A 23,225-nucleotide genomic window follows, 5' to 3' on the forward strand; every position below is an offset into this window, starting at 1 on the left:
AATCCCGTTCGTGTCATTGGCTTTTTATCTCAACTAAAAACCTTAATTAATTATAATATATTAATTGGTCAAGCGGACCACGAAATTAGTGAATTTAATTGTTTAATAAGTTGAACGAGTGAATGAAAAAAATAAATCGCTTTTGTCATAAGTAGAAACAAGAAGCAAAAAATTCTAGCAATAAAAGATCTCATTAAGATATTTCAAGTGAAATATATTAGCTCCATAGGCGAGGTTCAAATAAACATTGGTTTTTTTGTAAGAATGTCGAAAATGTAAAATGTATAATATTTCATTAAAATTTTGTTATTACATTTTAACATTTTATCGCAATCATTCTCTTTTCACTCATGGACAAATTAGTGTGTAGAGAGTGATCTTTCATGTTTATTAGATTCACTAATTTCCTGGTCCGCTTGACCAATTAATATCTTTCAATTAATCAGGGTTTTCACTTGAGATAAAAAAGTCAGTGTCACGAGTGGGATTCGAACCCACGATCTTCGGCTAGATACGCCGCTGCTCTACCACTTGAGCTATCGTGACCTCGATCCACTGGGACACTAACTTCCCATCTCAACCCCAACCATTGAATATTCCCTCCTTTTTGCCATTTTTCAAATTTCATGTAATCTATTTGATTCTCTGCGACAATTGAAATGGCCACGGAGAGCTTTAGTGAAGGTATACTTCATTTAAACTTATTAAATTCACTAACTTAATCCCGCTCGTGACAATGACTTTTTATCTCAACTAAAAACCTTAATTAATTTAAAAATTCTTTAATAGGTTGAACGAGGAAATGTAAAAAATAAATCGCTTTTGTCATAAGTAGAAGCAAGAAGCAAAGAATACTACAAAAAAGATACTTATTAAAATATTTCAATTGAAACACATTAGCTCTTTTGACCAGGTTCGAAATGAACATTGATTTTTTGTAAGAATGTCGAGAATGTAAAATGTATAATATTTCATTAACATTTTATAATTACATTTTAACTTTTTATCTCGATCATTCTCTTTTCTCTCATGGACAAATTAGTGTCTAGGATGTGGTCTTTCATGTTTCAACTTCTAGGGTGAACTGGATTTCCGGGTGGAATGGGTTGAAGATTTCCATCTTGTCTACAGTATATTTTGGTTCACATACGAAGTCAGTTTTTCATAAAATTGAATAGGTGTTGTAATAAAAACACCCCGAAATAAAATATGCGTTACAAGTCTAAAAACAAAAGCTCTATTTACCTTCCAAAATGGACGTGGTACCATTGGTTTAGAACTTACGACGTATTTATGTTTAATGTAATTATGTTAATATACATTCTTACAAGGACGAGCTGAAAGTGAGTTAAATGCTCTTAAATGAAACCTGTAAGTTTTGATTGTAGAATTATTGTTGATCTCATTAAGTTTTACATTAAAAAGTTTTGCAGCGAATAAAAATGGTTTTCTTTTCCTAATTACGGAGAAACTCCTTTCGTTACATTTTATTGGCAGGATTTGACGCTAAAATAGCCGACTTTATGGATTTTCCGGCCAATAGCTTCTGCATGGAAAATTCATGATAATTGATTGGTTCGTGACCTCTTTTTTGTTTGGGGGGAAACATGACAATTCTGACATCAGCTTGATTTTTGCCCTTTTCATTTCTTCGGTTTTTTCAGAAATTAAAACACACGATTTTCCAAATTAAAGGGAATTCCTCATGCTTCATTTTATCGTGTGATTAATTGTGGTTATAGGGGAATTAGGTCTTATCGAGACTTATCCAGGCTAATACCCTTTCATCAAACTTTTTCGCTATAAAAAAAAAAAAAAAAACAGAACGTACTGTCGTCTCGACCTCCCCATTACAACATTGACATTAATCTCTCTGGCAATTGGTTCTGAATCTTGAGTTAAATAGGCCAGATTTTTCCAATTCATGCTGAACATTTTTATTAACGTTTGCTTTGGTTGTCTTATTTCATGGCCCAATTACACTGCTTACGATTCTATATCGCACAAGTATGAAGCAGAAATCGCAAAGAAATGAAGTACATGAATTAGCGTGTGACCTGTTTAAGCTTTGAGCTGCAATAGCCTATCGTTTCATGAAACCAGACGAGCATAGAAATCGTTTCTATTCAAAATGGACTGTGTTTCATTGATTATTATCTCAGCAATCTCAAACTCTCTATACTTATGTTATATTAATATGAAGAAATAAATATAAATTTATACTAAGAGGAAGATTAATTTCCTGCTTATACCAAGAACATACCAATTGTGGCCAATAATCTTTAGTAAATTCATTATATTTAGTGGTCTGATTGACCAAATTAATTTTTTTCAATTAATTAATATTTTCTGTAAGGTATTGTTTGAAATGAAAAAGTGAGTGTCATGAGCTGTGACACTTTTCTTTGGCTCTCAATAATTTATGTTAGTTTTCCCTACCGATAATGGTGGTCAACGAATGAATTTAAGGAAATTTTTTTTATGGTAACAGACAACATAAAAACCTAACAAGCATAAATCCATGTAGTAAGCATTTCTAATATTGTTTGACTCAAATGGGCTTTCCTCTTGAAGATAGGCCTAAGTAGTTATTTAAAATACAAAACTAATTAGTGAAATAAAAATGTTATTGATTATTAAAAATAATGTAATTTAAACATTAAAAAATTGTTGAAACTAAGTAATCATGTAAAAGATAAAAGACAACATTGTTAAAAAATTATGAAAAAACAAGATTATAATTAAGGATGTTATTAAAATAAAAGAAAAGGAAATAAAATAATTCAAGAACACTCTAGAGGTTGGTCTTGAAGGAAAAAAAATCAGTTGTTACTGCCACGATTTCGACCTATTTTAAGGTCATCATCAGGACATATTTAATTTCACATTACGAAAAACATATTTGCACAATTGATTCAACATTTTTTTTAATAATGTGAAAATGTGACTACGGTACAGCATAAAATCATTCTCTAAATAAAAAAAATTGACGTTACTCGAAATATGTTACTTTTCCTGATAAATACTCTCACTGATGCTTTAAAGCTCGACACAGAACTAAGATATGCCATTTTTAGGGAATGGTGACAGTACGTCCCCGACTATTCTAAAGTGACACATAATGCTCCTAGCAAGTAAGAGTGCACCTACATTTGTGTCATTTTTACTGTAGCATACTTTAAAAAAACCTAAATAATCCGATTTTTATAATTTTTTCGACTTGTGTCGCGATTCTTGTGGGTGTGCGATATGGCGAAAAGACAAAAATATGGAAACAAAGGTTGTTCGTTCATATGATGAGTTGGTGTCCCTGGGGATCGAAATCAGGATAACGGTTAAAGCGGCGGCGTATTGAGTAAAGGTCGTGGGTTCGAGTCCCGGCGGTTACACTAATTTTTCAACTCAACCAAATTTTACATAAAAATTATAAATCCATTTAATTGAATAAATAATTTATTTTAAAATACATGCAGTGCTAAATATTTGCAACTGTGTAAGAATCTTAAACTACAATGCTAATAAAAATAAAAATGTAAAATTGAAAATGAGTGGATGATATCATCAGGGCTATATAACTTTAACCGAAACCCATTATAGTGGGTGGTCCGATGGACGAAATAACTTATTTCAATTAATTAATCTTTCATGTAAGGTATTGTTTGAGATAAAAAGTCAGTGTCACGAGCGGGATTCGAACCAACGACCTTCGGCTAAATACGCCGCTGCTCTAACCACTTGAGCTATTGTGGCTTGAAAAATGTCAAAAGAAGGGAAAATTTGAAAGGTTGTAGGAGGAGTTGGTGTCTGAGTGGATCGAAGACACGATAGCTCAAGTGGTTAGAACAGCGGCGTAGTGAGCCGAAGGTCCTGGATTCGAATCCCGCTCGTGACACTGACTTTTTCATTTCAACCAAAACCTTACTTAAAAATGTAAATTAATTGAAAATTTCAAGTTCAATCAATTTAGGCGAAATGATCTTTGCTGACTTTTACCTGTTTCTGGCTTAGGGTGTTGTTCCACCACATATCACTCTTTAACTTGATTTAGCTATTGCTCATTTTTTTGCGGCAGTTCACAATTTTATAAAAAGGTTCCTAGTATTAAAGACGTTATTGACTACACCTATTTTCATATCGCATCACTTTCAAAATCTTTTGTAAAAAGTATGTTTCATTTGTCATTTTAACCAACAGGATTATTTAAAACGACTCGGTTTCCTTAAGTACTTTTGAGTTCAACCCGATGAAATTAGATTTCCCTCTTAACCGTGTATTGCTCTGGGTATTTTCGCTCCATTTTAAGTCAGTTGCGAGCAAACAGCAAGTTTTATAATTAAAATTTATGATGATGGAAGTCGGTTGCCTGGCACCTAAGCCCCGCCCCTTTTACACCTAATGTGTGTTTAGTGTCCCGAGCGGCTCGCCGAGGGGGTGCAAATTTTAATAAGGGGCTTTAAAATCCGGCCTTTTTCCCCTTCTGAAAAAAGATCTGGGGGTTTATGCAAAACTGAATGTTGCCTTGGTCTAATACTGGGGCAGAAGGGCAGCCATAAGCCGACTTCATCGTTAAAGGGTTGTATGCGATTCCATTGAAAATAAAAGGTTTTTTTTAAGTACAGTCGTAAAATCCCATAAAAAAAGGTCTTACCTTAATTATAAAAATATTAATTGTTCAATTCATTCAACAATTTATTTCGTAGGCCGTTGTAATTTCTGTTTTAACATTCTGTTCGCCCAAAAGTTATTTATTGAGTTTATTTTTACTTTTTTCACGAGGATATATGAACCCTGGCGGTTCCGGTGTTTTCGAAAACAAAATTCCATTTGGTTGTCGGTATCGAATGCAGCGGCGCAGGATCCGAACCTAATACCTTTTCGTTACAGGATGAGAGCCGTGTCAATGCCGAAACCTTTGCGACCACCGACCCCCCCTAAAAAAATCTCATTTCAGGATCATCAGTGAGTCCACTTCCACAGAAGAAAAAAAGTAATAAGTGGAAATTTGCTATGATGGGAAACCAGAGTTAAATTAAATTTTTTGTTATGGTGTTAATTCAATGGTTCTCAACACACGTTTTAAAAATGCCTCCTTTTGCATATTAACGTGTTTTTTAAAGTAATTCAGATATCGTGAGATGCGGTCGGGTGTGATGTAGGTTTCAGAAAAAAATTTTCTTCATCGTGCCAACGTTTCGATCTTTTATTGAGATCATCTTCAGGGCTCAAAGTGTTTGTCTTCTGTGTAATTGTGCCATCCTTGCGTGTCGTGTTGAGAGTGTTTTTTAAAATTAATTATGCTATATTTAAACAATCTATATATTCTGGGTTTAGAAAATTAATCTAATATAACATTCCACAAAAGAACCAAAAACTTGTTTGACGTTTGATGTTTTGTCGGGGAGCACAATAGCTCGATATCTATTAATTTATTCATTTCATTGTTATATAATTTAATTTAAAGTTACTTAATCACATCATCGAGTTTGTAGAATGGATTTTACGTTTTGGAAAACGTTATTCGTAATAATGGATCCCCCTCATGTGCCATAATAACGTTGGTTGAAGTTTGCTTTCAGAAACTGTTTATTTGCCTTTTCCCACGTATTGTAATCAACTATGTGCCATTGTAAACTTTGTTGTATGGAGATCGAAAAGTTTCAGTCAATATGTTTACAATTGTATTTTATTTATTATATAATAATAACATTAATCCATTACATTCAGTGGTCTATTGACCAAATTATTTCTTTCAATAAATTAATATTTTTTCTTTTGTTCCTTTTTTCTTGAGTGGATCGAAGGCACAATAGCTCAAGTAGTAGAGCAGCGGAGTATTCAGCCGAAGGTCGAGGGTTCGAATCCCTCTCGTGACACTAACTTTTTCACCTCAACCAAGTCCTTACATAAAAAGAATAATTAATTTAAAGAAAACAATGAAGATAAAAGAAAAAAAAGATTCATTAGAAATTAAATTCCACCAGTACTTCATGCCAGTAGTGCCAGGCTTGTCGACCATATTTAATTAAATTCCTAAACTTATACTTCAATAAAACATTAAACTGGTCGTCGGTCAAACGGCGGATCTTTGACAAAATGGTGCATTCAGCCAAAAAATTAACATTGTCCTCCCTAACCCCTGAATTACATAGAGGACACCGTTCATTTCCCAGGGTCCAAAAAGGGACACCATTCAGATATAAAAGATCACCTCTGATTTTGAAAAGTCAGGGAAGTTCACCCAAAGACAAGCCTAGGCCAACTTAGCCAAAGTCACAATTATCTGTAATTAAGCTTAACGTACCTGAGCTGTTACCTAACTGTCTCTAAAATAGGAAACATGAAATGGACTTTCCCGCAGTGAACAAACAAATTTTAATTTTAAATTAACAAGTATTTCTTTAAACATATCAGGCCAATAATTTTTTACAATATGTGGCAGCTCATTAGAGGGGTCGTTCTACATCCTAAACCAGAGGACACCATCATTAATGATTTCAGGGGCAACTATTTTTGCCAAGTGATAATCTGAGAGTTTCATTATTATTAATATGTATTTACTAATAATTGGTTTGTTATATGTAAAAGATTTGTTGCAAGTAAACATACCGAAGAGAAAAAACTGTATATTCAGTAAAAATTTTATTGACGGAAGCCAAAGAATAAATAATTTAACTCGACGAAAATTTATGTTAGTCGAATTAAAACAATCGGATTTTTTATGTATTTATTAGTGGTATAATTCATGTTGAGTTATTACAAGGAGTTTGAGGTTGACAAATGTATATATATATATATATATATATATATATATATAAAATGAAATAAAATAAATTGTATACAAAAACACAATACAAATACAATAGTACAGTGATAAAATTGTTTAAAAAAACACTTAATTTGACGTTTTATTGAAAATCAATAAATGCAGGAATTTCTTTTTTCGCGCTAATATTCAAAAAGCCTATGAGCTATTTACGGTAGGAAATTTAATTTCTGTTGGTAGTTGCAAGTTTTGTAATTAATGTTTCGGAGCAATATTAAAAGCTGTTTAAAAAGAGTTATACTTATAAATAGTAAAAGCAATTGTTGACCCAGTTTGCAGCGCGTTTTGCACGATTATAAAGCAGGAAAATACGTAAGTTAAATCGCGGATATTTTTATCGTTTTCATCTTGATATACGAGACATTTAGCCGCACAAAATATAAAAACCTTTTTATACGTTAACTAACGAAAATCGGCAATTTTTAATAATTAGCAAAACTTTCGACATTTGCCTTGTTCTAATTGGTGTACGACCTCCTTGATTCTACTTGATGCAGAATTGTTGCAACCCTTTGAAGCGATCATTAACGACCTGAATCCTATTATTACATATTAAACTGTACCCGCAGTCAGGTTCAATCATGACATGATTAAAATCATCAAAACAATTTATAAATTTGGAATATTTGGCTAAGATGACAAGTATGAAGACAACGACTTGCAATTTGTTTTGGTCAAGTATTTTTTTGAATCAAAACTTTAGTTCATCATTTAAACAGCACTGGCAGCCTCGAAAACAGTCGAAAAACTATTAACAACAATATAAAACATTGACAAAATCAACCCACTACATAAATTATTATTTGGAGATCACTCTTATCACGACACACAAGAATGAAACATATACACGGAAAACAAACGCTTTGAGCTCTGAAGATGATCTCAAGAAAGCTCGAAACGTTGGCATGATAAAGAAAATGTTTTGCCTCCTTTTCCAGGCCGCATCTCACGATCTCCAAATAATCATTGGCTAACGGTCGATAAACACCACACGCCACTACACAAAAATGTCATACACACCATTACGGATACGGAGACAGTACATTGGAAAGGCCTGAAGTACAATAAAAGACAGACACATATAAAATATAATATCGTTTATGGATAATAACATGACACTTAACAGAAACCATCATTAAACCTAAAAAGTTTACAAAATTTTCCTTGTGCTTAGTAGCGTACGACCTCCTTGTTCCTACTTGTTGCAAAATTTTGCAATCCTTTGACACGATTAACGACCGTACCCGCAGTCAGGTTCAATCATGGCATAATTAAAATCATCGGAATAATCTAGAACTTTGGACTATTTGGCTAAGATGGAAAAATTTTTGAAGACAACGGATTGACATTTGCTCCGTTTAAATAACAATACATCTTTATTTGCAAGAATGTACATTGCATATAAATTTACAACAAAAAATAATATTTTAGTACATCCTTGCATGCTGTCAAAAAGTAAAGCGAGTTTGTTGAGATCCTCAGAGAAATAAACAGAAAATATCCTTACAAAGTGAAAAAAAAATAAACCAACATACAACAGAATAAACGTGAAATATGAAAAACTAACCAAATTAAATCTTGGGTTTAAAATATCTTAACTATAATTTACAATTTTTTAAATTTGTGTGGTGTTTAGTGCCCGTTAATTAATGATTATTTAGAGATCGTGAGATGCGATCTGGTGTGACGTAGGTTTTAGAAAAACATTCTTTTTATCGTGCCAACGTTTCGATCTTTATTGAGATCATCTTCAGGGCTCAAAGTGTTATATAAAAAACAAAAACTTTGAGCCCTGAAGATGATCTCAATAAAGAAACGTTGGCACGATAAAGAAAATATTTTTTCTAAAACCTACGTCACACCAGACCGCATCTCACGATCTTCAAATGATCAAATAATAATTTTTGAAATTATTAATTTTTTGCCTTCTTTTTAGTTTTTGAAATTTTGAACAATGATGCTCTCTTTATTAAAAAAAAACAGGTGCCATATTTAATGAAAAATTATAATATTGCGTAGTCTTTACATTATGAAAATGTGAGTTAGCCAATGAATTATATCTTGTGTTATATTCAATGATGTAACTAGTTACAAAATTATTTTTAAGAATGTACAAACATGAACATTTAAGAAAGATTTGTTATAAATTCTTTACTTTAAAATCATTGTATAATTTTTTTTTGTATTGTATCTACACCGTTCATGTAAAATAATTTTAAGAAGTGAGTTTAGACATCCAGAATCTTAGTGTAGTAGAGTATTTGTACCTCCCCCCAGGAAACAACACCATAGGCTATTAAGGATTGTGCATTAATACATACTCTCTCTTAAGAGTTCAATTTTCATAAATTTGCGTAAAATTTTTAGTTTTTAAAAGAGCTTTTTCAAACGGGAGACTAAAGAATCAATATGTAAATTAAATTTCAATTTTGAGTTCTTTGTCACACCAAGATAACATACACTGTAAGCAAAAGGGACAGGCAAGCACACTCATTACCATAACAACTATGAAAAACAAATTTTAAATTATTAGTATTTATTACTTTTTTTAATGATAAGAATAATCCACTTTTTAAAAATTAAATATTTATGGTTTTGGGCACGAGCTTTAATTAAAAATGTAAAGGGTTAACATATATCAATTTCAAGTGTAATGAAATAAAATATTTAGATCATACAACATCAGATCGAAAGAACTGGTCATCGATGGGACGATCTTTCTTATATCGCCCTTAAAAGCATAAGGAATACATAAATGTATGGTATTCTTATTTAATTCTTTCTATATTTCAATTAATTAAGGTTTTTAGTTGAGATAAAAATGTCAGTGTCAAGAGCGGGATTCGAACCACGATCTTCGGCTAGATACGCCGCTGCTCTACCACTTGAGCTATCATGACTTCGATCCACTCGGACACTAACTTTCCAACTCAACTCCACCTTTTGAATTTTCCCTACTTTTTGCAATTTTTCAAATGTCGTGTAATCTATTTGATTCTCTGCGACAAATGAAATTTCCACGGAGAGCTTTAGTGGAGATATACTTAATTTAACTTATTAAATTCAGTAGTTTTCGTGGTCCGCATGATCAATTAATAACATTCAATTAATTAAGGTTTTCATTTGAGATAAAATAGTCAGTGTCACAAGCGGGATTCGAAGCCAAGATCTTCAGCTAGATACGCTGCTGCTCTACCACTTGAGCTATCCTGACCTCGATCCACTCGAACACTCACTTCCCATCTCAACCCCACCTTTTGAATTTTCCCTCCTTTTTGCCATTTCAAATGTCGTGTAATCTATTTCATTCTCGGCGACAAATGAAATGACCACAGAGAGCTTTAGTGAAGGAGTGGGTTCGCATCCTTCACATGACACTGACTTTTTTATTTCAACTAAAAACTTACTTAATTATGCTACTAATTTGACACAGAGCGTTTTGGCATTGAGCAGTATATGCTTCTAGAGTGAACCTAAAAAGGCTTTTGAAATTTTTAGAAATAATAACTACCCAAAGATAGAAAGTTCGAATATTGGTTCAAAGAAATTAACCAACAGTGAACAACCAATAGAAAGATAAACAATCCTTCACGTTCAAGAGCATAAAGTATGTTCCAGTGATTTCTTCCAAGGCAAAATATTTTATAATGGGATACGTACCCAACATCAATTATTGTTACATGTATAAGACTAAAATGACTTCTTTACAGATTAAGTTAAATGTTAAGTTCATCCATATTTTCTTAGTGGTCATTATTGGCCATATTAATTATTTTTTTTATCTAAGGTTTTTGGTTGAGATAAAAAGTTAGTGTAACGAGGGGGATGTGGACCCATGACCTTCGGCTCTATACGCTGTTGCTCTAACCACTTGAGCTATCGTGAACTCGCACAAGAATAGAAGTTCTGTATACTAAAATGTAAATCATATAACCTGTCCACAGACGCTAATAAACTGGAATATTTAATTTAACACTTATTGATACATCTATGTTTGGAACACGAGCCAAGCTACAGTTTTTTTAAAATTAATTAAAGTTTTCAGTTGAGATAAAAAAGTCAGTGTCACGAGCGGGATTCGAACCCACGATTTTCGGCTAGATACGCCGCAGCTCTACCACCTGAGCTATCGTGACTTCGATCCACTCGGACACTAACTTCCCATCTCAACCCCACCTTTTGAATTTTCCCTTCTTTTTGCCATTTTTCAAATGTCGTGTAATCTATTTGATTCTCTTCGGCAAATGAAATGGTCACGGAGAGCTTTAGTGAAGATACATTTCATTTAACTAATCACATTCACTATTTCAACTAAAAACCTTAAATAATTGAAAGATATTAATTGGTCAAGCGGACCACGAAAACTAGTGACTTTTTCTATAATGTTAAATGTTCTGATCATTTTTCTAAACATTTCTTTATTTTTCAATTTTAATTATGTTCATTTAGAGACCTAAATCATAAGGTATTGTTTTTACCCGTTATAAATATTTATTATTATTTTCATAGCTATATTAGTTACGTATGGTATCACGTCTGTATGCTATTGAAATTACTGTCCCCTATGAATAATGGAAAGGTCCAAGTAGATGGGATATGGGATGACTTTCTTGATATATGTAGCATGTGGCGCACGGTACTTCACCCTCCCGACTGGAAAAAACGGTCTTTCACACTACTGTTGCTGCTGTCTGCAAGCTTTACGTAGAATTAATCAAAGGCTTGAAAGAGAAACGGCTTAAATTTGAAGAAGAATCAATCGAAATTCGGCTGCCAGAGGCAGGGCCTGATTGACGTCAGAAGGAAATTCTGCCCCGGGCGACATTCAGTTCCAGGCCTTTTCGGATCACGCCTGCATAAATATTTAAAAAGACTTTCGGTCCCGGTCAATTCTCCGGGGGTGAATCCTGAAAAAGGCACTAACTCCGAGGAAACCCACTGAGAAAAACAAATTTGAAAGGTAAAACCACAAAGAGTGTTCAATAAGTTTATTTATTGTTTCAACTTTATAATGATTTTTTTATTGCGAATTGGAATTCCCACAATATGAAACTAGAAGCTTACTTTGGACTAAAATAGAACCAAATTTTTACAAACGTATACACAATGCAGATACTACGAAAGAACGATTTTGGCTTTCTAATTGTAAATTAAATATTAATATTTTTATTTTTTAAATAAAAGGTATATCGAGAGTGCACCTCGGTGAAATGTCTGAACGGGTAGAAGTGATCCGTTGGTCATGAGACATGTGGGCGGCTGTCACGAGGTCTTTCGAGATCTTCGTGGCCTTCTTCGAATACTACGCCGCAAGGTAAAAAAATTCCTTTTTTTATATCTGAATTAACACTGAATATTTCAGTAGTTGATGGCTAAGATGAAGTAAATAAAACCCTTTATTTCATGGAAACTTGTATATAATTATCTTAACACAGACTATTAAGGTTTTGGTTCAGATACAAAAGACAGTGTCACAAGCGCATTGGTGTCATTGAAAAATGGCAAAAAGGAGGGAAAATTCAAAAGGTGAGGTTGGGATGGGAAGTTAGTGTCCGAGTGGATCGAGCTCACGATAGCTCAAGTGGTAGAGCAGCGGCGTATCTAGCCGAAGATCGTGGGTTCGAATCTCCCTTGTGATACTGACTTTTTTATCGCAACCAAAACCTTTATTAATTAAAAAGAATTTATTTGGTCAAACGGACCACAAAACCTAATAAAACTAACACAGACAATTTGGATATCGTGAGATGCGGTCTGGTGTGACGTAGGTTTTTAGAAAAGCATTTTCTTTATCGTGCGTTTTGCCCTGAAGATGATCTCAATAAAGATCGAAACGTTGGCTCGATAAAGAAAATGTTAATATTTTACCGATATCCAAATAATCATTGTCTAACGGTCACTAAACACCCACATTTTGACACAGACTGTTAAAATATTAAGTGAGGAAGAATATGTTTCTAGTACAATTACAACTTGACAAATTATGAATTGTTAGAAATAGCAAAATAATAATAATAATAGACACTATACTGAATGAACAGTTTCGTCACAATATATTTATAAACGTAAATGTGTAGTATTAGATGAGTTTTCTCAATTTTCCATCATCTAATTGGCTAGTCAGCAAATGTAATATGTTTTATAAGTGTAAAAGATGATAAACAATTTACTTGTAGTCTGTAAATATAAAAATACATATTATAAATATCACAATTAACACTACAACCAGCACTACAGCCGCAGGGCACAGGTTAAGAAAACGATATCTCGAAGTTAAATTTATTGTTTCGATTAAATAATTAATCTTTTATGTAAGATATTGGTTGAGATAAAAAAGTCAATGTCATGAGCGGGATTCGAACCCACGACCTTCGGCTAATTACGCAGCTGCTTAACCACTTGAACTATCGTGACTTCGATCCACTCGGACAACTTCCCATCTCAACCCACCTTCCGATTTTCCTTCATTTTTGACATTTTTCAATGGGAAGTTGGTGTCCGTGTGGATCGAGGTGACGATAGCTCAAGTGGTAGAGCAGCGGCGTATTTAGCCGAAGGTCGTGGGTTCGAATCCCGCTCGCGACACTGATTTTTTATCTCAACCAATACCTTACATGAAAGATTAATTAATTGAAATAAGTTATTTCGTCCATCGGATCACCAACTCTAATGGGTTTCAGTTAAAATTTTATAGCCCTTATGATATCATCCACTCATTTTCAATTTTACATTTTTATTCGTATTAGCATTGTAGTTTACGATTTTTACACAGCTGCAAATATTTAGCACTGCATGTATTTTAAAATAAATTATTTATTAAATTAAATGGATTTTTAATTTTTATTTAAAATTTGGTTGTGTTGAAAAATTAGTGTAACCAGCGGGACTCGAACCCACGACCGTTACTCAATACGCCGCCGCTTTAACCGTTATCCTGATTTCGATCCCCAGGGACACCAACACATCATATGAACGTACAACCTTTGTTTCCATATTTTTATCTTTTTGCCATATCGCACACCCACAAGAATCGCGACACAAGTCGAAAAAATTATAAAAACCGGATTATTTAGGTTTTTTTAAAGTATGCTACAGGAAAAATTACACAAATGCACTCTTACTTGCTAGGAGCATTATGTGTCACTTTAGAATAGTCGGGGACGTACTGTCACCATTCACTAAAAATGGCATATCTTATTTCTGTGTCGAGCTTTAAAGCATCGGTGAGAGTATTTATCAGGAAAAGTAACACATTTCGAGTAACGTCAATATTTTTTTTTATTTAGAGAATGATTTTATGCCGTACCGTATACACATTTTCACATTATTAAAAAAAAGGTTGAATCAACTGTGCAAATATGTTTTTCGTAATGTGAAATTAAGTATGACCTTAAAATAGGTCGAAAGCTTGGCAGTAAAAACTGATTTTTTTCTCTCCAAGACCACACCTTGATCTAGAGTATTCTTGAATTATTTTAGTTTCTTTTCTTTTATTTTAATAACATCCTTAATTATAATATTGTTTTTTCATAATTTTTTAACAATGTTGTCTTTTATCTTTTACATTATTTCACAGTTTCAACGATTTTTTAATGTTTAAATTACATTATTTTTAATCATCAATAACGCTTTCATTTCACTAATTAGTTTTGTATTTTAAATAACTACTTAGGCCTATCTTCAAGAGGAAAGCCCATTTGCGTCAAACAATCTTAGTAATGCTTACTACATGGATTTATGCTCGTTGTTAGGTTTTTATGTTGTCTGTTACCATAAAAAAATATTACCTTAAATTCATTCGTTGACCACCATTATCGGTAGTGAAAAGTAACATAAATTAGTGAGAGCCAATATACGCAAGAAAAGTGTCACAGCTCAAAAAGGGGTTGTTTTTTATGGATAGGGCTGCTGGATTTTTAAAGTTTTGTGTTTTCACTTACGCCTTGGAAAAACAAACTTAAGACAGTATTGATGGATCATGACAGTTTTTATCGCCAACAACACCAACGGCGTGTACTTAATAAATAAGTCCAAAAAAAGTAAATTTTCATTTGTATCGCCTGCAATTTTTTTTTAATTGTGTCACTTTTCTTGTGAGTGTGCGATATATTCATTCATCGTTTTTCACCTCAACCAATGTTTTCATAAACAGTATAAATAGTATTAAATCATTAATTTGGTTAAATAGAACCAACTAAAAAACATGGATTTTTTATTTTATTTAATAGTTCTAACTTACGGTAGCTGAGAAATGTATAAAATTCTTGGAATTAATGCAATCTTAAGTTTTGCTAATTTAAATCAGTTTAACCATTGGTACCACAGTTGCAGGGCTTCTGTGTATGTACTGTTTTATCTGAAATGACACACTGTATCTAAATTTGTTACAGTTATGTTCTTAAGTTTATTTTAAATTACGACAGAGATAGATATATGAAAATTTGAAAAAAAAATTATTAACAGTTCGTACCACAGAAAATAATGAATTTAAAAGTAATCTTCACCCCTAACATTTAGGACTGGACTTATTAGAGCTTAATTTGTTTGTAAATATTGCCAGTGATACTTCATTCACGAATAAACCTGTTCAACAGGTGGAATGGAAACGCTCATACTTGTATAAAAGTTTATTCGGTGCTTTGAAACTGGACTATTTTATTACCAGACTCGATGGGCAATCGTTGCGTGTTTGTTAGTGAAGTTTGATGATTATCGAAAGTTTATATCATCAACATTTTATGGCCGGTACAGAGGCACGATACAGGCATGAAGTATTTGTAAATACTGCACTTTAAAAAGCAGTAAATGTTTATATTCAATCCTAACCGGCTCTTTTCCAAGTCTGGTGAAACTTCTATACATTACTGTACAAAAATAATAATTGTTAGCATTCCAATTTTTTTTATATTTATTGTACAACAGTATTTAGTTTTGTATACTACAAGTAAATTAGTTTAAATGTACAAATTTTAAAATAAACTAAAATAAAATCTGGCACTATAACAGAAAACCAAATATGGTACTAAGAAGCGAAGAAACAGTGACACTTCTAGTAGGGTCTACGTGCAACTTCTTGCTGCATTTCACGAAGCACTGTTGCTTTCAAATTCTTTGGGGATAGTTCGCGAAGTTAGGTTTAAAACTAAGGGATTAAGATGTACTGAAAGGGAGGTGGGTAATTTTATATATCATCTTGAACTAGAAGTTTGCAATATTATTGTGAGAATGAATCATCGAGGTCACCGATGGATATCGCAGAGGCAGTTGGCGTTTCGTAGAGAATCTCTCAGAATGGTCTCTCGGGCGTTAGCAGGAGGCCTGGTGGTGGATCTCAGAGCATTACAACGCTAAGAGAGGAGAGAAATATTGCCATTGCTGCAAGAAGGAGCCCTTTCCATTGTACCCGACAGATCCTAAACGAAGTACAAGATGTTTTGTTTTGGCAAAACCTTTATCAACATTGGCCTCGTATCGCCCTTTCAGACGAGTGTAGCAACAGCCCGCCACCAGCAGCTCAGGAAACTATGGTGCAGTGAGCGCCTAGAAGAGAACACCAGGTGGAATGAGGCGCGTTTCTGTCTGTATAGTGACAGGCGCGAAGAGTCGAGAAAAGTGGGGTTCAGTTTGGAAAAGGCAGTATAATGGTCTGGGCTGGAATTTACACTGGAGGACGAACCGACTACGTATTGTTGAAGGCTACCTCACCGCAGTCTGTTATGACCAAGAAATTATCGAAAAATACTTACCTAAAAAATGGCAGACCTCATAGAGGCAGAGTTGTTCATCAATGTTTAGAAAACATGGAAATTTCTTTTGGTGATTGACTTGCCTTCTCAGTTTAAATATTTTTCATTAGGTTGATTAGGGATGAGGCGTATTGTCAGATCAGGTTATGACCTCATATATTGGGTTTCGAGTATCTACCTTTTCAAGTTAAATATATTAAAAATATGAGGATGACTTAATTTTAATTATACCGAGGACTTTCTTGGAGCTCGTTGTAGACCACTTTAATGCTTACCATCCAAATTTGGTCTTCATGTGTGAAACAGAATGTGATGGAAAATTACCATACCAAGGTCGATTGTTGTATTGTTACTCAGGGAAAAGAACACTATAATCACAAAATGGTATAAAAAACTATCATCATCAGACAGGATTTATAACTCCCTCCACTCTTTTAAATTAAAAATGAATGTGATATATTGTACAACCTAACATATAGAATTGTGAAACTTAGCTCCCGTCAATTTCACTGGGAGTGTAAAACATATTTTAGTTAAAAATCAATAACCTACCTCTCATCAAATTAAAAGAAAGGTGGGTTCTCCCGGCTCTCCGTTTTCCTCACATGTACCTGTTTATAAAGTAAAACTATTTTTTCAAGTAAGTAATTAAGAAAATTTTGAAAATAGTTTATTTGAAAATTTATTTATGTTGTTTGTTAATACGTCCTGATGAAGGCGATATGTTCTGCTGAAAGCTCGACAAGGAAATAAATGTTGTTTCTGTCTTCCTGGGCTCATCCCCAATCTACCTAATGAAAAGAAAAATATGGGAATTACTCATCTGCCCCTTCCCCCATTTTCTTCAGAACTAAATCCCATTGAGCACATGTGGGGTGCGTTGAAGAGAAGGCTTTTTCGATCACCATCCGAAGCCAGTTCTTGTGCAACAACTGAGTGCAGCTTCTTCTTGTTACCTTACAATTTAACACAAAACAAAACAATAACAAACAACACAAAGCCTTCAAGGACTGTTATAGCTTATGTTTGGTTCTACCAATCGCCACGCGCAGCATTGCGGAAAAATTAACGTTTAACATGCTAAGAAAAGAAGGGCGCATTCACGATTTTACTCTATTCGAGGTAACACAAGTTAAAATTTTACAAACATCATGAATACCCATAATAATTAAGAGAGAGTGTGTGAAAAAAAGAGAGTGTTATAATGAAAATGTTTAAAAACATATAAGACATATCGATAGATAGATAAATAGAGAGCGAGAGAGAGAGAGAAAGTGAGAGAGAGTGTTGAGAGGGGGGAGTAGGTAAAAGTAAGAACAAAGTATAAAAAAGACAGAATAACAGCGGAATTGAACAGCTGTTTTTGTTTACACGTATTTTTATTCTTAAATGCGCATTAATTAAATCAGACCAATACATTTGAAAGGTCCAGTGAACAAATGATGAGGATCCATTTCTTCAACATTTGAGAAACACTAAATTTGAAGTTTTATGACTACTGGTGAAATAGTTTTTTTTTTTTTTTTTTGAGGTGTTTGATTCAATAATTGTAATAACAATTAGACTTCTTTCTGAGTAATTCTCATGATCCAAAAACTATTTAACCCTCATTTCGAACCAAGGAACGAATAAGAAAATACCATGATTACGAAATATTATTATTAATTTCAGGAGGAACAGATAAGTGAAACGAAAATTCTGACATGATATCTATGGTCCAAATTTTAGATTAATTATTGTAAAAACAAAAATGAAAAAAATTATAAAACTCTAAGCTAAAAAGTTTTACGTTACTCATCTTCTACCTCATAATCGAAATAAACATCATCCTGAGTTTCTGTGGCAGTTCTATCTGTGACCAAATTATTGTAAAACCTCCTGGCAACTTCCTTGGTGAGAAACTCTGTCAGGTGTCCCAAGTCATTATATTTTTCCAAATTAATAGGAAGGGGCCCATCGTAGGAGTTACGAAGCTGCTGTTTTGGTGCGGGGTTCTTCTCCTGTTTTTTTACCTTTGTGGCACCCACAACACGTTGTGATTATAATAAGCTCCGCAGCATGAACTACGGTGGTGTATATACTGTGGTGTGTAAGAGATATCTTCAAATATCGAATCGTTCTTGTGAGGATGGGACATTTCGGTTTGTACATCGGTACTAAGTAATTCGTCCACGATTTGAAAAATTCCCTCTTACAATCGATAACAGTGACGATTAGGGTTTGCATCTGCTCGGACCAATCACATCTCTCCATCCTTGAAACATATCTACATAGGATTTTTGACTAATCATGCTCATATCGTGGAAGGAAACTTTTACACAATATATTCTCCCTTTTTTCTGTTGCGAGATGGTGAAGGAATCACAGAACTATAATTTTTATTTTTCCCTGCACACGAGTCACAAAAAATTATAAGCGTTCTGACTGTTTGTGGAAGAATTTTTAAATGCCGGAGAGATGGATCCTCATCGTTCTTCCATGGGCGACCAGGAGTCCCACAGTTCTTCCATTGTGCCGCCCATTTTCAAACGGGATTTTTAGTGGAATCTAATTGGTTTTCCCTAATAAGTTGGCGGGATAATAGTTAATGTCATAAGCCAACAGATGCCGGTGAAATCTCGATTCTGACAAAAAATGGACCCTCATCGTTTTTCCACTCTGCCCTTCATTTCCTTTGTTAATTTTTGACCTGTTCTTATACTCTCATTCATAATAGATATATCCCCTATCCTATAAAGTTGTAGGATGTTAGACGTTAGGATACAGGTTAGATCTGTCGGCACGGATTGAAAAGTGTCATTTATTAGTACTTTTCGAGTGCACAGATAGCATTTTCATTGAAAGTGTTGATTAATTTTCCTTTTTATTAACTTTTGTCATCTTACAATTTAACACAAAAGAAAACCAAAACGAACAACAACAAGCCTTCAAGAACTGTTATAGCTTTATGTTTGGTTCTACCAATCGCCACGCGCAGCAATGTGGAAAAATTAACGTTTAACATGCTAAGAAAAAAAAGGGGCGTTCACGATCTTACTGGACTTTTCTCTATTCGAGTTAACACGAGTTAACATTTTACAAACATCGTGAATACCCCTAAAGGAAAGAGCCAAGGAACTTGTGGTGGGAAGGTTATAACCACTTCAACCCAAAGTACATATCAGTCACATGAGACCTCCTTGGTGCACCGAAAATAAAGCCTACCAAACAATTCATTAAACACTGAGTACCTCGTACACCGTACCTCCTTATTATAACAACATACCCCTATTGTATTGCAAATATCTTTCGCCGTTTAAAATGATGTTTAAGCCTGCGAAATTTGAATTTTTGCCGAAGCTTTGAGAAGATAGAGTGCATTTCTGGAATTATAGATATTCCTATCCTTTGTTTGCCTATCGCCGGTTGCCAATCAACTAAAGGGGTCGCTTTTGTTCACTATCCTACGCGCTTCCGCTAGCCGATAACGGTTACAGCCAACTTTAAACCGACAGTAATTACTTTTCAGGCAGAATTATTTAAACCTCGACCCTGGATTATAATTTAAATCATTAATCATTAACCTGTAAAAATAGTTTACCAATATTGTACAATCCAGGGGGATTTATTACCAAATACATTGAAAAGAAATATGTATCTAAAAATCGATTATCGGATTGAGGTTATGAATAGTTTTGCTCAAGTTCCGTCTAACTCAGAAATAGAATGAATGGGAACTTCGACCTCTCATCGGGTTGTTTCACGTCTCAAGGGGCTACTCATGGAGAAGGATCTTCTTGAAACGTCCCCGGAGAGCTGGAAAATGGAACTAAAAGAGCAAAAAAAAAGTCTGCCACTTTAATAATCGTACTAAAAAAAGAAAAGGTATTCGTTTATGCTTGATGTGCAAAAAAGCGCGTGAAAAAAAAGGTTTATACCATAAAAATCTACTTCTTCTTGATGAAGGTTTATACCACTTTGTTGAAACGAATGCTGGAAGTTTATCAGCATTTTTCAGGCGTTATTACAAAGAAAGCCTACGGACGTTTTCCACAGATTTTAATTAAGCATTTTTTCGGTTATATTAAGTCGAAAAATTATTAGAAGCCCAACTATCATGCCACCGAGTTGTACCAACCGAAAAACAAATTATTCTAAGCAATTTAAACACTTTTTAATGTTGCGTTCTGCTTTTGTTTGGCCTGTATTTAAATAAATAAAATTAGAAATATAAAACTTGGGAGCATTATTCAGGTATTTTTCTCATTACCTTTCATGGCCTTTACCTTCAAATAAGCAGTGACAAAGTGTGTTATTCCTGGCGTTTAAAGAAAATGTCAGTTGTTCATTGATTTTAAATTTCCACTTTATTATTGGAGAATTTTTTTTTAATTGTAGAAAAAGGGGTTGGTTAAACTAGCATACGTATTTATAGCACTGAAAGGGCGCAATATATTACACAGCCCCAACTTATTATTTAATGCCGCAATCAAACGAAAATATGTACCCATTATCTGAAAATTTGTAGACGTTATAATACCACAACACTGGAAAAACCGTAAGAGGTCAAATTAAATAGATATAAATATCGGTATTGTTACTGCCGGCAGTCTCTAATCTTTTTAAAAAGGTTTTAGGTTGAGATGGGGAGTTGGTGTCCGAGTAAATCGCAGTCGCGATAGCTCAAGTGGTAGATCAGCGGCGAATTAAGCCGAAGCTCGTAGGTTCGAATCCCACTCGAGACACTAGCTTTTTCATTTCAACCAAAATCTTACAAAAAAAGATTAATTAATTGAAAGAAGTAATATGATCAATAGTCCACTAAATATAATGGATTTTTTGGAAAGTTTCGATTCCAATCAAAATATTCAATAATAAGCCAAACTCACAAATAAAGAACGTAATATAAAATTCACTCTAAGAAAAATTATCTTGTCCTGCTATCTTTCTTAATGATTCACAGGCTTTTTGACAATGTCTGGCAAGAAGAACATTTGTATAAACTAAGGATGCTACCAAAGTAGTATGTTGTTATCATCACAACCTTCTTAACTCACAGACAGTTTAAATTTAACCGGAAGAATAATATTTACAAGTAAGAAAAAATCAGAAGTGCCCCAGAAAAGCATACAAAGTCCAATATTATACTCGTTATTCACCAGTAATTTTTCAAATACGTGTAGCGTAGAATTTTTATTTAAATTTATATGTTACCTATACGTGATAGTATACTATACAAATATGTACATGAAGTTCCCTTTCGGGTCGCATCGTCTTGAGAAAGACAATGAGGTTCTTTATCGTCCGCACCTGGCACAAGGCCTTATCAGACGTTTGTTTCTCAAGGTGGAAGGCGACGAACCTCTGCTTGCGGGCGGTTAGTGCCATGCCAGTGTATGTGCTCCGATTACCAGAACAACGGATAGCCATCTCCCTCCGAGTACCCGCCAGGGATCTCACCACGTACCAGATCCTTGCGCCCGTAGTTCAGTTGATCAAGCATCTTTACAGCCCAAATATGTACACATGATTACAGCACAACATTAGCACTAATGCCAGCTCTGCATCGGTAAAACACATGCTTTGAGGAGCCAATCATTGCTGGCACTCAGTGTGTATGATTAGGGATCAAGGAGGCCACCGTCGGTTGAGGCGATGTGGTGGGTTGTCAAGATGGGAATGGGTGCAGAGGGCTCGAGCAGTATGGTTAGAATGGTACGAAAGGTTAGTCTGGAAGATTTGGAATCTGGAACCGAATCAGTTCGTTGACAAAAGGAATGTTGAGGTGTTTTTGAATAGTGAGGTTAGTTATATAATAAGATGCTTGGACAATTAGTCTAAGGACTTTTGATCGGAAGGACTGGATGCGCTGGATATTGGAAGGCTTGACAGTACCCCGCAGTTCCACTCCGTGTCCGTATTGCTCTTAGTAAAGAGTGAGTAAAGTAAAGTACAGTGTTAGCTTTGTCTTAATTGCCAAAGTCGATTTCGGTCTTAAAACTCATCGTGGAAGTCCAAGTCATGTATTAAGTTGGTGTTTTTAAGTCTTGCGTGGGGATTCCAAGTCAGTCTGCTTTCGAGATATATAAGGTAACTTGAGTGGAAACTGGTATCTCTTTGTAGTTGATGTACCCATGCAGGGTGGGCGACCAAGACCGGACCAAGACCCAGGTTTAAATGCCTGGGTAGACTCGTACCCGATCTCTAAATGGTCCAGGACTTGGTCGACTCACGTGTCCTGCATAAATCTCTTGGACTTGTTCACAAACCCCAAGATTTTGGACCATTTTATCTCGGGGAATGATTTGGTAATGTCCGCTCCTTCAAATATTTCAAATTTGGACCTAGCATACCTATCACGAGGTAGTGACTTGCGATTGCAATCTTAGAAGTCGATTTCGGTCTTAGAAGTCTTCCAAGTCTTGTATTAAGTTGCTGTTTTTTAAGTCTTGTGTGGGGATTCCACATAAGCATGCTGTCGAGATGTAGTCCCAGGTATCTGACTTGAGTGGAAACCGGTATCTCTTTGTAGTTGATGTACAATGCAGGGCTGGTTTTTCAGCGTAAAAGTACACTGAGAGCATTCTTCTTCGTTCATTCTTGTCCTCCATTTTTTACACCAGTCTTCGATAAGCTCAAGGTGTTCCTTGATGTTGGAAGTAGCTCAGACAGGATTC

The 23,225-nt window shown here is 34.4% G+C and overlaps 1 protein-coding gene across 6 annotated transcripts in view; it reads left to right on the plus strand.

The window, feature by feature from the left end:
- Positions 1-23,225, plus strand: part of LOC106669978 (synaptotagmin-7) — a 378,922-nt gene that overhangs the window by 207,616 nt on the left and 148,081 nt on the right. For 3 of the 6 annotated variants that reach the window (XM_014399912.2, XM_024229096.1, XM_014399931.2), the window contains exon 2: positions 12,008-12,137. The exons of the other annotated variants lie outside the window; for them this stretch is intronic. In XM_014399912.2, coding sequence (XP_014255398.1) covers positions 12,073-12,137 — 65 coding nt within the window. In that variant the 5' untranslated portion in view covers positions 12,008-12,072. The remainder of the gene's footprint in view (positions 1-12,007; positions 12,138-23,225) is intronic. 6 annotated transcript variants of the gene reach the window in all.

This window comes from Cimex lectularius, unplaced genomic scaffold (genome assembly GCF_000648675.2).
Source record: "Cimex lectularius strain Harlan isolate CLEC.00 unplaced genomic scaffold, Clec_2.1 scaffold318, whole genome shotgun sequence".
NCBI classification, from domain to species: Eukaryota; Metazoa; Arthropoda; class Insecta; order Hemiptera; family Cimicidae; genus Cimex; species Cimex lectularius.